This window comes from Pinus tabuliformis, chromosome 8, assembly GCF_031772625.1.
Source record: "Pinus tabuliformis cultivar Carrire ecotype Pingquan chromosome 8, CPIR1, whole genome shotgun sequence".
NCBI classification, from domain to species: domain Eukaryota; kingdom Viridiplantae; phylum Streptophyta; class Pinopsida; order Pinales; family Pinaceae; genus Pinus; species Pinus tabuliformis.
Window position 1 is genome coordinate 1,614,948,351 of NC_142294.1, and position 17,303 is coordinate 1,614,965,653.

At 35.3% G+C, this 17,303-nt stretch overlaps 2 protein-coding genes across 2 annotated transcripts; both read left to right on the plus strand.

Annotated features, from left to right (window-relative positions):
* Nucleotides 1-343: 343 nt before the first annotated feature.
* Nucleotides 344-1,219, plus strand: LOC149242241 (pentatricopeptide repeat-containing protein At3g22690-like). The gene is made up of 2 exons (XM_089370798.1): nt 344-778; nt 962-1,219. The coding sequence occupies exons 1-2, from the start codon at nt 344-346 to the stop codon at nt 1,217-1,219; spliced, it is 693 nt and encodes a 230-aa protein (XP_089226924.1).
* Nucleotides 1,220-11,572: 10,353 nt separating this feature from the next.
* LOC149242242 (uncharacterized) lies at nt 11,573-12,580 on the plus strand. The gene is made up of 4 exons (XM_089367659.1): nt 11,573-11,701; nt 11,804-11,890; nt 11,984-12,076; nt 12,249-12,580. Exons 1-4 carry the CDS (start codon nt 11,579-11,581, stop codon nt 12,444-12,446), a joined length of 501 nt encoding a protein of 166 aa, XP_089223785.1. The 5' UTR covers nt 11,573-11,578; the 3' UTR covers nt 12,447-12,580.
* The last annotated feature ends 4,723 nt before the right edge of the window (nt 12,581-17,303 follow it).

Below are 17,303 nucleotides of genomic sequence, written 5' to 3' on the forward strand. Positions count from 1 at the left end.
TCCCTGTATTATGATTGCGAAGAAGCTTACCGTATACTAATTACTAATTTGGAAATAAATACATGGGGTGTCTTTCTCTTTTAAATATTCATGCACACTCTAACATCAACATCAATGGCGATGCCTATCTCATCCATTGTCGTAGCCCAACTGTAGCTTCCACTACCATTAAATGCAAAACCACTGACAAACAGAAACAGACACAGAAGCCAAACGCCGTTATTGATACTTACGAAGGTGTGGCTTCATATTTGCAAGCTTGTACACACATATTCAGATTTGGGTTTCATGGAAATATTTTCTTGCTAAGCAAACTAATAAACCTCTATACAAAGTCGACCACATGAATTATGCACGACTGGTTTTTGAAAATTCCCCTAAACGGGACTGTGTTTTATGGAATGTGCCCATCAGAGGGTACGCCATGAATGGACCCTGTGAGGAAGCCCTCCTACTCTATTCCCAAATGCGGCAGAAAGGCATACAGCCCGATGAACTCATTCTTCCCTTTATTCTGAAGGGGATGAAGGTTCATCATTTTATAATAAGAGCCGGATTGGATTGCAATCTATTTGTGGGGAACGCCCTTCTTGCTCTATATGCAAAATGTGGAAGTATAGAGAACGCACGCCAAGTGTTTAACAAAATGTGTGAGAGAGATTTGGTGTCATGGAACTCAATGATTGTTGGATATTCTCAGAATGGACATGCCTATGAGGCATTGACACTTTTCCATCAAATGCTGCTAGAGGAGGTGGTACCGGGTCCCGTTACTATGGTTAGTGTTCTCCGAGCATGTACATAGGTCGAAGCTCTTCAACGAGGTAAGTGTGTGCATAGTTACATGATTAGAAATGAGATTGAGATCAACATCTTTGTATATACCTCCCTCACAGATCTTTATTCGAAATGTGCAAGTATTGAAATGGCACGTCTATTGTTTGACAAAATGTCTTGACAGAGATGTTGTGGCATGACTGCATGCAGTCAAAACACCCACGAATGTGATGTAGGTTGGCTTCATGCCACTGTGCTCCATTTGAGAAAAGAGCCCAAGAGCATTTTCAGCATGCCCGTTCATACCAAGACCCTCAATAATGTCTTGACCGTTTCAGAGGGGCTATTGCGAGGTTTGCGTAATGGAGTTCGGACAGATTCAGGACGGGGGGGTTTTCTGCATTTTAAGACGGTGATTCGAGGTTTTGTTTCTGAAGCATAAAATCTCTGTAGCGAAAATGAAGTCTTCTCTGAGGAAGCTGCGAGGGTTTTCACTCAGCAAACATGGAGTTAAAGAGAAACTAGGCACGGTCTATCACAACCAGAAGCAGCAATAGCTGCCACCTCCGGCTTCCCTGGACGAGCTCGTTCAAGCTTCCCAGGTACCAATTTCATGGATCATTTTTCAAGTTAGGGCATGCTGTTGCGTTATTTATATTTTCAAGAAAATTGAGCTTTTTCCTTTAAAAGAATTCGTGATAAAGAGGTTCTTGTTGCGTTTTAGAGATAGCCTGTGACGAATGATTTTCAAAAATGAAATGCGAAGCGTTAGTTCTCTTGATGAGTTCAGAATGTAGTGATTTCTTTGATAAATTGTAAAGTTAGGACGGGTTATGATATTTCAGGTTTCAAGCATGGAAGTTGAGCTTTGCCTTAAAATGAATTGCATTTTTTTTTGCCCAAAACGGTTTTCTTCGAGTTATGCAGATCGAATTTAGGCGATGATTTAATCATCTAGACAATTCTAGAGGTTTATTAAGCCCGTCCTAACTTAAAAAAATATAGTGCATGAAATCACTACATCCTAGACTTCTAACATTTAATCCCAATGTTTTTTACACTGGATCTGTAAACCCGATAACAATCACTTCCGACGTAGCATTTCAATTTCTTTAAAAGCAAACCGCGGTTCGATGCTTAAAACTTCCAATATCACAACGGCCTGTCCTAACTTTAGAGATAATCAATGAGGTATTCATTTAAAAGCAAAACTCTATGGCCGTGTGTGAAACTAAAATATCACGACAGCCTGTCCTAAGTTCATAGATAATCACTGAAGTGTTCCTTTCGAATGAGAGATTAATTTCCATGGGTAAAAGTTCAAATATCAGGATAGCCTGTCTTAACTTCACAGATAATCAATGAAGTCGCTAGATAGAAAATCCTAGAAGTTTTTGATCACAGTGGCGGAAAGAACATAACTTGTTAGGTCATTGAGATGTTGCCTTTGGCAATCGGTGACCCCAGGGCTTGATCTCGTCACCTCTGGCTGGCATGTGTAAAGGGCTATCATGCTATGTTGAGGGTTGATTGTTATGTTATTTGAAGTTTTATGCATGTAGGTTGAGCTTTACCTTCAAATGAATTGTAGCATTATGTTAAAAGGGTTCTCGTTGAGTCTTTGTTGTTAACGATTTGCTAAGTTGATCAAATTTAGGGCTGTAAACATGAATCATCACGCTTCTAGATAATGCGAGAACTTTTGTGTGTTATGTAACATGTTGAAGTGCAGAACTGAGTGGCTCGTTGAGAGGTTTACTTTTGCAATTGTTGATTCTGCACAGTTTGAACTTGTGACCTCTGGTTGGCATGTGACAAGGGCTAATCGTATGACTCGCTGAACCTAAATTGAGTGAAAAATACAGCTCAAAACACTTCAAGTCAATGAGAAGCCATCTGCTCTGGAGGAATTAAATTGTCTATGAAATTTAAATACAGAAATTTTGAGTCTTAATTAGCTTAATGTTGCTTAGGTTCCATTCCCAGAAAATGATTGGCATTAGGAAGTTTGAATTTCTTTTCATTCAACAGTGCTGTTTAGATAATATCTCAGCACAGTCGTCTTCAATATCGTTTCATGCTGCATGCTTTGATTTTTGGGGTAATTAAGATTTTATTAAAATACAACTTGTAACAAAATGAGGATAATAATGGTTTCCCCTGTTGATTCTGAGTATGTGCTATATTTTTCATTGCTTTACATCTTTCAAAAAAAGAGAGGACTTTAACATCTCCTTACTTGAAATTCCTGGTTTAAACCCTTATATGTTCATATTGAATATTTTGTTGCATGTACTATTAATCAGGCATAAGTTTTATTCAGTTCTGAGTAAATATTGCAGCTCAAAGTACAACAAACCTAAACTTATAAAAGTTTCATTCTAACACTTTTTCATCCAACTTTTAATTTACTATTAACAACCACTGAAATCCGTCCCCATTCTACTAATCAGCTATAGTTAGCTTATCTTAATTAATTAAGCGTAAGTTGTATCCAGTTCCAAGCAAAATGCTGCAGTTCAAAGTACAACAAATATACTAATAAAAATCATATTCTAACCTTTTGCTATCCAACACATTATCTTAAAATTTATATCCATGAATAACCTGTGGCAGTCATTCCTAATCTAGTAAGTACTAAGCAGCTAGAGTTAGCTTATCTAAAACTACTTCTACATTATGCATTTGCCATTTTAAACACAAAGTCAAATTCTTTTTCGTTATTGAGAGTGTTTATGCTAAAGACAATAAGGGTGGCTCTTAAGTTTTTTGTTTATGTGCTACAGAATCTCCTCTACAGTAAGCGAAACCATTCTAGGTGCGGGGTAGGATGTGCAGGGTTGAGAGGGAGACAGATGCTACTTGCCTTCCTTTGTTCTCTCGACTCAGCAACTTGTCTGTTTGCTAAACATTAGAGGAATTTTTAACCTTTTAGAAGTTGATTATATGGGAGAAGACAGTCAGGATTCAAAATAATAAACTTATGTTCTTTAATGAAATACCACTGGAGTGTTTTTGGTCATTCGTACTGAAAGAATTTTTGGTCATTCTTACTTTCATCTACATTTTTGTAATTAACTTGTACTTCAGACTCTTTTTTTTTTAATTTTTTTTTTTTCAACTCGTGTCTCCCATATCTCTCTTACTTTCCAACTATGTTGCATGGAGAGTCAACATGTGCCTGATGACAAATCCCTTGTACCCTGCATTCCAGTGTTTTTGGGACTTAAAAATGGCTTGGGAATGTCCCAGAATAGCTGGGGGCATCATTGGAGACATGGGAACTTCTAGGGCATTCCCAATCCATCCCTCACAAAAATATCTGGGACAGTCAACTGACCCTTGAACCTACTGACAGTTCAAGATTATATCTATATATATATAGATATATATAACCTAAATCCATCCCTGCACCTGCCTGAAGTCTAAATCCTACCTGCTTCTAATTTTCTAAATCCTACCTGTCATCTCAGCATATCATTCTAAAATTGTTCTCAGCAATTCCTTTCTGCGGTGCTGGCACTCACAGACTCCAGTGCATCATACTCTCAGTCAATACTTGCTATTCCTCTGCAATTCTTATCCCTGACTATATTTATAATCTTTATCATTGTCAGGGGGGTGGGCATCAACGGTGGCTTTTGGGATCTATTTAAATTTTCTCTTTGAATTTATTTAAATTCTTATTCACAGTGTTTCTTATTTGCAATTGGAATTTATTTAAATGTTTTATATTTATCGTGGTGAATTAAGAAAAAAATATTATTATTATTATATTTAATATTTTATTATTTTCAAAATTTTAAATATTTATGATTACTATTACTATTACTATAATAATATATAAAATAATTTATATATTATTGCCATCTCCAACTTTCTATCCCCTGAAAAATTTGGGGGTGCACTCTGGTGGTTCCGGAAACTTACCCACCATCCCTGCTACCCCCCGTCCCAAAGCCAGTGCGACATAGCTTTCTAACTATGTGTTTGCTGCAGCAAGGTGGTACAATTCGAGTTCAATTACTTTTTCCAGAAAGGCAGAAACAAGTTAGTTGCTTGCAGTTATCTCAAGTTATTTTGCTTCATTGAATAGAGTGAGAAGTCCTCATGAGTCAAGGCCAGTATAATCCCCATGAGATTTGAACCTTTCTGAACATTGCAAGTATGAATTCTATTCACCATTTGGACTGACCATGGAGAGTAGTTGCCTAAGATACAACTGTTTGCAGCTGAGTTAAGGTTACTTTTCACTAATAAATAAACTAAGCTAAATAAAAGTGATTTGTAGACTGGTCATCTAGCATTCCATGAATTCTATTTTACAATTTTGTGGAACTTCCTATTCTTTCTATAGAATTCTGTGGAACTAAATATTCTTTTCATCCTCCCCAAGTTAATGGTTTATTCAATCTACTGCTATTGTATTTTACAGGATTGGTCTGTCCTGATCTATATCCCAGGTTAAATGGAATAATTTTCAATTATCTTGGAGTGTATAAGATGTTTAAAACAGAGAAACGGTTTGTAAATTCTTTAGTACTTCCTCTAAGATTGAAAAAGGCAGAGGCTGGTCAATTTCAATTTGATTTACTCTTGCTCCCAGAGTTCATTGTGAAAGTCTTGGATGAGATTTTTCTTAATTTTTTATTTTATTTTATTTATCAGGCAGGGATAAGTGGCTTTTATGTTAATTTCTTGTGATTGCAGAATGGTTCCGAGGTTAATAATTTTTTTCACAGTTATAGCTGGAATCCATTTATTGATAACCTATGTTCCTTCTTGTAATATTCTACATAATATTTGACTTTTTTTTTTTCAAAGAAAAAAAATGTATATATTAATTAGGCAAAAATATATGCATCTTCTGACTGGCAACTGATTTTTCAGTTTTGACAAAATCATGACTGGCTGTTTTCTAATCTTCCCAAAAAAAAATATTTGACATTGGTCATCCTGTTGATACAAATTACCTTTTTGTCATTTGCATTATCCTTAGGCAGAATTGTTTGCAGGAGGCTTGAAAATTCCATTAGTTCCTGTGTAAGTTCACATACTAAGGATTTAGGGTAAGTGTTGCACCATTTTCTTGATCTACACATTACAGAAGCGTCGACCCTAAATCAAGGTGAACAACTTGCTTGGCAAGTTGAATAAATTCTGCCCTAATTGCTTGACGTTCAGGGCTACAAATCTAATTCTTTTCAGATCTGAATCTGTTTATGAGAGATAAAACACACAAATGGCATAATAATCATTTATTTCTCATCATAACATTCAAATGCATGAGATCCACGCCTTCCAAGTCACTTTCATGATGGAACAATTGACTGCATAAACAGTTTAATTTTTAGCCTGTTTCCATTGCTTTCTTGCAATCATTCTGATAAATCTAGCAACAGAGAACATCTCCAAGGACAGAGTCATGCCAAAACAAGATGAACAATTTGACTAATATAATTGGAATGATCTATGTTATTGAAGTTCGATGTCTGGAGTTTGAGATCACATTATTCTAATCTGCAAGTATTCATGATGGGTTTGGTATTTTATAGCTTGATACATCTTCTAAAGACTCACATTAACGCATGAACAAGCCTATCTATCTGCCCTTTGGAATTTATGAACAAGGTTTGCTACTCTGCAACCAGATCACACTCTGCTCTGTCAAAACGTTTCCTTTTTGAAATTTTTTGCATGACTGATATCTCAGGTATATCCAAAACTAAATCAGTGCTGATAACAGCCCAAACATCCACTCAATAATACTAGCATCACACTGGTTCTATCTTCTATTACTAGGAGTTCAAGTACTAGCTTTTACTGCAGAATTCTTGAGATCATGCTAACGTCCTGAATGATCAAACTTTGGGGTTTATTTGCATCATTGTTATGTAAACTTTCTTGTTTTGGAACTAGTATATATCTTCTATTTTTTATTTTTATTTTTTATTATTATTATTGTGGATGCATTGTTTTACATACATAGTCTTGTGCTTTGGTGCTGGTGTCTTTCTGTCATATCTGAACATCATTAATGTGTTTATTTGGCACTAGTTTGACCATTGTATGTTGGAATCTAAACTTTGATTTCATTTACAGCACTGCTCTCTTGAATTTTGGAAAATTTTGACATTGTTTCAAATTTGATTCATATTTGAAATAACACTTGAATGCTCATTAATTGGTATACATCTGGAAGCACTAAGGGAGCATTTCTATGTTGTTTCATCATTTACACAGGGTACTTCCTAACTGTTATTCTACCTCGGATTCAGAGGAGCAGCCAAGATTTTATCCATAGTTTCTTTCCTTCCAACTTTAGATGGGATCTCACCTCAACCTTCTGCCTTGGTGGTCAATCAACATCTTTGATGCCTGTTCGGGGTTGTGCCATATTAGGTTACAGATCATACATAATCAGACCGAGTTATGGACCAGCTCCAGACAGATCCAGAGTATGGCGCCTTCCACCCATTAGGGGTAAATCAACTCCAGACTAATCCAGAGTATGACACCTTCCACCTATTAGACTAGGCCATACATAATCAGAGCGAGTTATGGACCAGCTCCAGACAGATACTTTGCAGATCCAAAGTATGGCACCTTCCACCCATTAGGGGTAAACCAGCTCTAGACAGATCCAGAGTATGGCACCTTCCACCCATTAGGGGTAAACCAGCTCCAGACTGATCCAGAGTATGGCACCTTCCACCCATTAGGGGTAAACCAGCTCCAGACTGATCCAGAGTATGGCACCTTCCACCTATTAGACTAGCCCTACATTCAGCAGAGCAGAGATAATATTTTCAAGAGTTTCCTTGCTTGGACATTAGATGATAGGAGAGCATTTTGCATATGTTCTTAGGATGCTTTTGTGCAGATTATAGTGGGTTGGTAAGGGATCCCCCTCCCCAAACACCCTATCAGCATAGTTAAGACTTGAGTTTAGGGTGGCTTTAATTATCTCTGGTAATAGAAAATGATACAGAGGATTGTGCATAACCCACCCCCTTTTTGATTCCAATAAGCAGAGGTGGTCACTATGGTAATCCGATTTCAATTTGTAGTTAGAAAATGGGGTCACAACTTTCCATATTTTTTGTTTTGTTTTGTCTTTTTACATCAAACAATAGTATATTTATTAGAACCATAGTCAACTAAACAAACAGGAAACAATTTATTTGACAGGTGGAAGAAGTGATAGGCTTAGAGAAATTGAATTGTAGGCCATGCTTCTTGACAAATTGATGAACAGATGTCTCCTTACTTGAGATTTAGGTTGGCACCATGGCACCATACTGTCCATCATTATACACTAATCTTGTCATTATCTTCTTCACTGTGAATGACTGGCCTGTTCCCTGCAAATAGATCTGGGCATAGAGGAGCCAATCCAAGAACAGTAATCTCTAGCACAAGACAATATTAATGATCTAAATACCTAATCCTGAAGCTTGAGTTTGATTTTTCTCTATTGGTTCTGAATCTCTGATTGAGAATCTCCCACTCGTCATTATCAAACCTTCTCCTTCATCATTGGCATCAGCTGCACTGCTGAGGTACGTTGGTTGGTTGTCATTGGACTTGAGAGCTTGAAGTTTCAAATGATTATAGTAACAGACAGCCAGAAAAGCCAGTCCACACCCACTCAAGTTTATGACTGTAACCTTTTCATTTATTACAGACAAAGATTATGTTATGAGCAACCAGTCCTTGACAAGACCAGCAACATTCATAGTCAAGGCTGAAGTCTTTCCTATCAGAAGAAACACTGCAAGATTAAGAGCCAAGGCACAAGCAGAATGTCATGTAATCCAAATCAAAGGAAGAGACCCTGATTATCAGAAATGGGTATTCTACTAAGGCCCAGGGGGTGCTGAGAAAAACAAGGCAACAAGTAGCAACAAAGATGTGATGGGATTCAACTTAATCCCTTTTGATGTTCGTGGAATTTGTATGAGAACCAATTGGGTAGTCTCACATGCAACTGCACTTCACTGGAGAATCACCTCCCATGCATTCATCTTGGCCTCCCCATAAGCTGAAATAGTAACTCCAATGGATATGGCCAACATATTGGCCTCGGGCTCACCTTTATAAGCTTCTTTCTTCAGGGAAACCACAATCAAATACACAGCAATGGGAATTAGAGCTTTCAGCATTTGAAATAATGATACTGAGAGGAAAAGATAGGCAGAATTTGAAAACCAGAGACCCAAAGAATACACTTATCAATACTATGGGTTCAACGAGCTTGAAGACTCTTACAATAGCAACAGCCAATGTTGAGTAGAAGCCCATGTGAATCATGGTGGGACTGATCACACTAAAGTTGTCAAGCAATGGCAACTCCAATGGATATGACTAACATATTGGCCATGGCCTCACCTTTATAAGATTCTTTCTTCAGGGGAACTGCAATCGAATGCATATCAAATGGGCACAAGAGCTTTCAACATTTGAAATATCGATACTTTGAGAGACATGCACCAAAGGCTGCATCATTTAGGATTTGTACTCAGTTTAGGTGTCATATTCAAGGGGAAGTTGTTATGCTTTCCACCACTTCATAGATTGTTAGAGTGATGAAACAAAAGAGGCTCCCTCTTGAGGCTAGATTATGTCATTCATATCAGTTGTGTTGTTGATGTCCTAGCTCAGACAGGTCTTGCCAAAACTCTGTTGAGGTTCAAAATTTATTATAAACTGAAATGTCTTCACAAGAATTGACCTCATAAAATGCCATAATCACAAGATATTCCATACATGGCTGTGATTATGGCTCGCAAGACCCTTAGACTTTGAGCAATGAGGCTCGCAACATCACTTATGATTATGCACTCTACAATTCTGTGACCAGCTGAATGTCAAGCAATTGAACTGCGATTTAAATCCTATTTTGTCAGCAATAAGTACTATACTTTGTCTTTATTTAGTGTAGAGAACCAAGCACTTATTCTGCTCATCTATAGAAGGGACAATGGTTGTTTTCCTATGAGGTATAAGGAAATCCTATCAGATGTTTTGTATTTTCGTATGGAATTGAATCATACTCCTGCACACTGTAACATTCATATATATCAACCTGTAGAGGCTTTAATAACACCTGGTATTCTAGTTAGTGATTTTATTGGACCTCATGTGCATATCCTACATGCACAGGATGGACTATTCATATGTTACAAGGTATTATTCTTATTATTTAGGGTGCACATCTTCAGGTGCTCAAGAACGATTACTAGAACAGTCAGTTAATTCTGCAATTTAAAGGATGAAAAAGGAGGTTATATGAGTCTAGTTTTGGTTCTCATCCACAATGTCACACTAGTCTGCCTGGGCATGGTTCTCATGGTTTAATAGTGACTTGAGGAGTCATAATACCACAGATCACTAAACACGAATAGCTAAGGTAGCCCAAGGACAATAGCCATCTTTACACATTAATTAACAGGTCTTAGATTAATTATCCTAGGGGGTTTTAATACTTCCAAATGCTTAAAAAACAGTTAGCAGAGCATTCACATTACACATTCCAGCAATCTTTTCTATAAACCAACCAAATGCAGTTAGGAGAGCCCTCCTTTTACACTATACAACCTTATTGTTAGTATGATCAACCTTATTTTAATATATAGTGTGACAAACCGTATGTGACAGGCAGGTGGAAAACTTTTCTCGCAATTGACTAAGCGACGTCCTGCGAGCCAGACTTGAGACGGAAACCCTCGTCAGAAGTTTATGCTTGGCTCTTTTCCAAACAAATGAAGAGTCAATGAGGTTTTGTGTAATCACTTCTGGTATCGTATTGGGTTATTGTTAGAAGCGATAATTGGATTCGGATTCTCATCGAGTGAGTTGTTCTGCTTTCTCAATTTGAGAGGGTTTGTTTGGAGGGAAAAACGAAAGAGGACATACAAGAATCGTGAGGGGAAAGATGCAGAGGAAGAGGATTGAGAACATCGCCAGCAGGCAGGCTACATTTTCCAAAGGTAGGTGGATTGCTGAAGAAAGCTTACGAGCTCTCGGTGCTCTGCACTGTAGAAGTTGAACTTGTGATTTTCTCCCCAGCAGGAAAGCACTATGAACTATTTTTTAGTGCAAATCCTACTATTTTGATTCTAATAATCATGGCTATGAAAACCTCATGAGATTCTTACTAATAACCCCGGTGGTGCAAGCCCTAGTAAGCTCGATGTTGAAAAACTTAGTGTAAAACCTCCAAATCGCTGGTTTTGTTGTAGTGCTTATTGGAGAGTATATAAAAAATTTCACACCTTTTTATGAGATATGGGAGGAAAACATGTTAAAGATTTTTAATAAATATAAAATTTCCAAAATGATGCTATTTACGTGTGATTCTTTTTTCATTGTTTGTGATTATGAAAAATGAAACTCAATGTTTTTTCATTAGTGCACACATATTTCATTATATAATTGCATATAGAAAAATCATTCCAGAGCCGATAACAATAAAAATGAAGAATTTATGGTCCAACGTTATATTTAAGGGAGATGTTTAAGGATGACGTTTGAATTTTGTTTTTCATTTTAAGACATTTGGAGCAAATATTAGGAAGGACTTTGAGAAAGGATTGTCCTTGATTTTCAAAAATGAAGTTGTTCCTTTCCAGCCATATGCGCCAAGTGACCATCAAAGGGAGAGCTCATATGTTTTTTGGATGTTTTCTTTATAGCCATTTTTTTACACATATCCATAGAGTCCCCATGCCATTGATGTGAATTACTTTTTCGGTTTTTTTTAACCAAAATTTTTAACCAAACAATAAAAATTAAAAAAATGCCTCAAGATCAAAGACTGAAACAAAGACCTATTGACATACCTTTTAAAGTATGGAAAGAACTTGTAAAATCATATGAGAAGTTGGATGCACAAAGAAAAGCCGGCAATGAGAGCATTCAGGTATTGAATTTTTCATTAAACATTATTTAGAATGTATTAATACTTATAAGTATCTTAGACATGTATTTATGTGAAAATAAATTGAATTGGTTTATGTTTAAGGACAAGGCATCCAAGGCGAGGTTAACCAAGACAAAAGTCACTCATCGTAGTGGCCAGAAAGGTTTAAAAGCACTGATAACAACCTTTGTAAGTATATTAAACATGTGATATTTTTTTAATAAATTTTGTACTAGAAGAAAGTCATTGTTATCTAATTTCTCCCTATTTACTGATTGATAGGAACTAAAATATGGAAGACCTCCAAATCATTTGGAAAAGGAGGTGCTGCAGCAAAAGAGATGGGTTGAATTTGTTGTTTGGATGGACTCTATGGTATGTAATTTTAGTTGGATTTCCAATATACTTTCAAACCATATTTTCATTTTATTTTTTAGTACTATTAGATATTATATCTTACCTCATTTTATGGTTAACATTGTATAAAAAAAACATGCGTTGTGTTATGTAATTAATACTAACATGTAATATTGATTTTTTTTGTCAGAATGCTATAGGTAATGATTGCCAAGACGATGATCCAAATTATGTTCAACATATATCAGGAGATGATGAGGACGAGGATGAGGATGATGGTGGTGAAGGAGGAGATGATGATGATAGTTGCGGTGTTGGTGATGATGTGGATCAGAGTAATGAGGATGGTCAAGATGATCATGAGGATGATCTTGGTGGTGGTAGCTAGGCATGCACATGCATTGTTTTTTATGAAGAAATTATTGTGTAGAATGACATTGTTATGTTTAGATGGGTGTTGTGAATTTACCCTATATCAATGAGACATTTTGATTTTGTAATCATACGATGAGTTTGATTTATGTATGATGTTAATTTATCGTAGAATAACGATATTCATGAAATATTTTTATTTGTTAATCATATTTGAATTTTACTTGTTTTGATTAAAAATAATACTGATTTTATTAGTATTATGTTGCTATTTTATACATGTTTTGAAAATTGTTAATGACACATTGTTATTTTTTTGGATGGATGTTGTCAATTTCTCTTAAATTTATTTACAAATGATTTTGAATTGTGATATCTGCTTTAATGATATTTAGAAACTATCATATATTTCACTATGAATCTATAAAGGGGGTCATATATGTAATGAAAAATATACTCTATATAAGAAGTCAAATGCGGATGTAACCATGGATGCAAAATTGGATGTTAAACTAGGAATTAATACAAAATGCAAACAATTGACATACAAAGTGTTTTAAATTAGAAGTGAAAAATTGTGCAATAGTTGACACAAAGAAGGGAACAAAACATGGCATACAAAAGGATATCAAATTGGGCAAAAACAAGGACACATAAATGGGCACCAAATTAGATGCAAAAAAAGACAACAACTAGATGTAAAATAAGATGCAAAGTTGAGCGTTAAAAAGAAGCAAAAAACGTTACAAATTAATATGTCAAATGATGATGCAAATAATGGTGTAAATTTGGGATGCAAACTTGGGTGCAGAAAAAGGAAAAAAAAAAGATGTAAGAAAAGACATAAAACAAGATGCAAAATGGGGCTGAAAAAAGGTGAAACCAAGGATGCCATATTGGATGTAAAAAATGATTCCTAATCACATGCAAATTTAGGCTCGAACTCAGACACAAAATTATATGCAAATGTGGACACAAAATGAGGCAAAAAAGATGCAAATTTGGATGGTGAAAACGATGTAAAACTAGACACCAAAAAAATGCAAAATTGGATGAAAAAGTCGGTGTAAATAATGGTGCAACATTGGAAACAAGTAGACACAAAAAAATGGTGCAAAAGGGGCATAAAATAGCTTAAAATTGGATGCAAAACTTGGTGTAAAAACAAATACAAAAGTAGACGTAAAAAATGGCTCTAAATTGAATGTACCATTAGACACAAAATAAGATGCAAAGGTGGACACAACACATGACTCAACATAAGATGCAAATATAAATGCAAATTTGGATGCTCAAAATGATGTAACATTAGATGCAAGAGATGGTGTTAAAAATGATGCAAAATTGGATGAAAAAAATGACGCAAAATATGGTGCAAAATGAGATGGGAAAAATGGAGACAAATCAAATGTAAATGTGGATGTAAAAAATGGTCCAAAAAAAGATGCAAAAATGGGCACAAAAATGGATGCAAAATTTGGTGCTAAATCAAATTCAACACATGGTGCAAAGATAGGCACCAAAGCTGGTGCAAAAATAGAAGCAAAAACTAGTGTAAGACTAGATACAAAACCTGGCGTAAGACTAGATGCAAAAACTGACACAAAATGGATGCATAAAAAGATGTTAAATTGGATTCAAAATATAGTGTAAACTTGATGCAAATGATGGTGCAAAAATGGAAGCAAAGAATGACACAAAATAGGAAGCAAAAGAGAATGAAAAATAGATGCAAAAAATGACACAAAACTAGAAGCAAAACCTGTCATAAAATAAGATGCAAATCTTGGTTCAAAATTTGACGCAAAAAATGATGCATAGTTTGGTGTAAAAAATGATGCAAAATCTAGCGCGAAAAAGGATGCAAAATTAGGTGCAAAAAAGGACGCTTTAAAAATTGTACAATAGAGCCAGATTTAGCGCCAGGTTGCTCATCACAATTACAAAAAAAATGCACTAAAATCTGGCGCTAAATCTGGCGCAAATCGCTGGTTTTGTTGTAGTGTCACACCCATCTTCATAGAGCTAAATATATTTTTTTTGGGATGTAAACATCGTTTTCCTGCATTCTATCTTATAATTAGCTAAATACTCAGTTTGAATATTTAGTGAGTTATAAGTTTTTCAACTGTGTTATTCATGCAATTATAAATCAATTTATTGTTTAGAGACAAAGAATCAACCCTTTCATTATATTCAACATTGGTAAGGTTTAAGCACATGTCTTTAACTATTCATAGCATTGATCATCCAAAAAACCTTAAAACAACAAAACATTTTAGATTCTTTAGCATGAGTAATTAACCTATAATTATCTCAGAGGACAACCTCAGACTGGCACCATTGTCGGGGAATGAAAATTGAATTATTTTTCCCTAGGACAAAGATACATTTTTTCCTTTAAGATGAATAAAGGAATAATAGGCTAAAATATTTCACCTAACGACTTCACAAGCCCAAACTGGCTCCTTCAAGAAAGACCAGGTTTCATTCTAACTCTGAAATTGTTTGTCCATTATCTAATCTAGAGAAAATCGTTAGAAAAGCCTCTTTAAGAAGGAGACTTGAGGTTTCTTCCTCTTATTTTGTACCTTTACAACCTGAGGATATTTCAGCCTTTGATCCCTTTAGGTATATACCATCTCCATTAGATTTGGCTGACTTAACACCTAAGGTTTTAGAACTGCTATTGAAAGGATTTGATATGGAGTCAGCTCTTTTAGTCCATTCATTGGAATCATATAAATTTTCTGAAATACTTTTAGATTCACCTAAGTCAGAAGAAGAATTGGATGTACATTTACCTGAGTTAAAATCTATTTATTTTGTCTCCCCGACTCATTATAATTTTCCATCTTCTTTTGCCCAACCTGAGGAAACTTTTTCTGTATATTCAAATCCTTTTTTTGAAAACAAAGAATAAGTTTAAATAGAGGTCCAGAAGTTATTTATAAACACCTTTTAAAACTTTAAGAGATCCTCCATCCTCTTTTCTTCCTCCACCTACTTTTACACCTCCATCTTCACCTACATCTTCATCATCCTCTACCACATCTTCTACTAATTTATATTCATCTTCAAATATGGATTTTGTTCGACCTATTATTCAAGCTCAGTATTATGCTTTACATATTCCTAATATACTCAATAATTTTCTTGATGGGTATTTAAAACACCTACCAAGGTTTAATGGACAAATTGGCTTGTCTGTTGAAGACCATTTAGTTGCCTTCTTGGATTTTGTAGATAACATGAACATAGAACATGAAGATGTATATATGAGATTGTTTGTTCAATCACTAGAAGGGAATGTTAGGATTTGTTTTAGAAAACTAAGATTTGATTCTATTCGATATTGGAATGAATTAACTACCATATTTAAGAATTGGTGGGGGGTTAATAAGGATCATGTTTATTATCTTACAAAATTTGAAGAACTGAAAAGAAACCATGGTGAGCCAGTGGCAGATTTCATAAAAAGATTCAATAAACTTTACCATAAGATACCACTTAACTGTAAACCACCAGTAGCAGCAACGAAAGTTAGATTTTCTAAATAATTTGAAGATGAGTTTGTAATTATTCTTAGGGAAAGGACATATCATACCCTAGAATACATGCAAACAAATGCTATAGAAGTTGAAGCCAATAGGTCAACATCATCTAAACTCAAAGCTAAGGTGGAAAAAGATGAGAGGAAAATGAGATCTAAGGAAGAAGGTTCTTCCTCAAAAACTAAAAATGAAGATCAGAAGATAGAGGAAATCACTTCATTACTTAGAAACCTTTTAAATAGAATTTCAAAAATAGAAACTCAACCTAGAACAATTCAAAAAATTGTTTCTAGACCTCAAACTCAATTTAGGAGAGCTTCCCAAACCCAAATCTTACAAAGAACAAACACTGATCAACAAATTAAACCTCCATTGGTGATTGATGATCAGCAACCTGAAGTCACTAGACCTTTGATTACTAAGGATATAAATAATCTTGATCATTCATCCATACAAAATGTTATTGTCTCTGTTCCTTTAAATCAATCTTCTCAACAAGGTCAAGAAGACTCACAAGTTTCGAAGTATCAAGCCTTTTCTGAAATTTTAATTGCAGAACTAAATAGGAGATATGACGTAAGACCTAGGTCAGGTCCTGTTAGACCTCCCAAAAATCCCATTGTAAATGAACCACAAATCAAATCAACTGAATCTCAAATAGCAACAATTCAACCATTGAATCAGTCAAATGAAACAACTCCAATTGATAAAACTGCTTGAACCACTTTCATTTTTGAAAAGGAATTAGAAAGAGTCAAAATACCCATTCCTTTATCTAAACTTTCCAATAATCCAGGGTATAAAAATTGAGTTTTTAAATGGATCCAATCATCCAGTTTTGATGTTGAAGGAGATGTAATAAGCTTATAGGATGAAAAACCTTCAGTATTCTTTGGTCCTAGCTCAGATATGATTGACGAAAATGTACCACCTTTCTATGTAACTCTAAAAGTTCATGATTTCTTATTATATAATTGCAGGTTAGATTCTGGAGCCTCACATAATTTGATGCCAAAGGTATTCATGGACCAGCTTCAATTAGAGGTTACTGAACTTATCATGATCTATATACTTTTGACTCTAAGAAATACCTTTCCTTAGACTTATAAAGGATATAGTGGTCACTTTAGCTCAAATCACTATTAAGAGTGTGGTATTAGACATGTAGTCATCGATATCCCTCCTAAATTTGGCATGTTATTATCAAGATCATGTTGTTCCAAATTAGGAGGAAGTCTTCAAATGGACATGTCCTATGCTACCATTCCTGTATATGGAGGTGAGCATCTCAGATTATATAGAGAAGTAAGATTCATGAA

What these genes read in the sequence shown, in the direction of transcription:
- LOC149242242 (XM_089367659.1), top strand. Translation starts at nt 11,579, where the DNA reads ATGCCTCAAGATCAAAGACTGAAACAAAGACCTATTGACATACCTTTT. An exon ending in CCGGCAATGAGAGCATTCAG is followed by an intron (nt 11,702 to 11,803) that starts GTATTGAATTTT and finishes TTTATGTTTAAG; the next exon opens with GACAAGGCATCCAAGGCGAG. An exon ending in TTGTTTGGATGGACTCTATG is followed by an intron (nt 12,077 to 12,248) that starts GTATGTAATTTT and finishes TTTTTTTGTCAG; the next exon opens with AATGCTATAGGTAATGATTG.
- LOC149242241 (XM_089370798.1), top strand. Translation starts at nt 344, where the DNA reads ATGAATTATGCACGACTGGTTTTTGAAAATTCCCCTAAACGGGACTGT. An exon ending in TACCGGGTCCCGTTACTATG is followed by an intron (nt 779 to 961) that starts GTTAGTGTTCTC and finishes ATGTCTTGACAG; the next exon opens with AGATGTTGTGGCATGACTGC.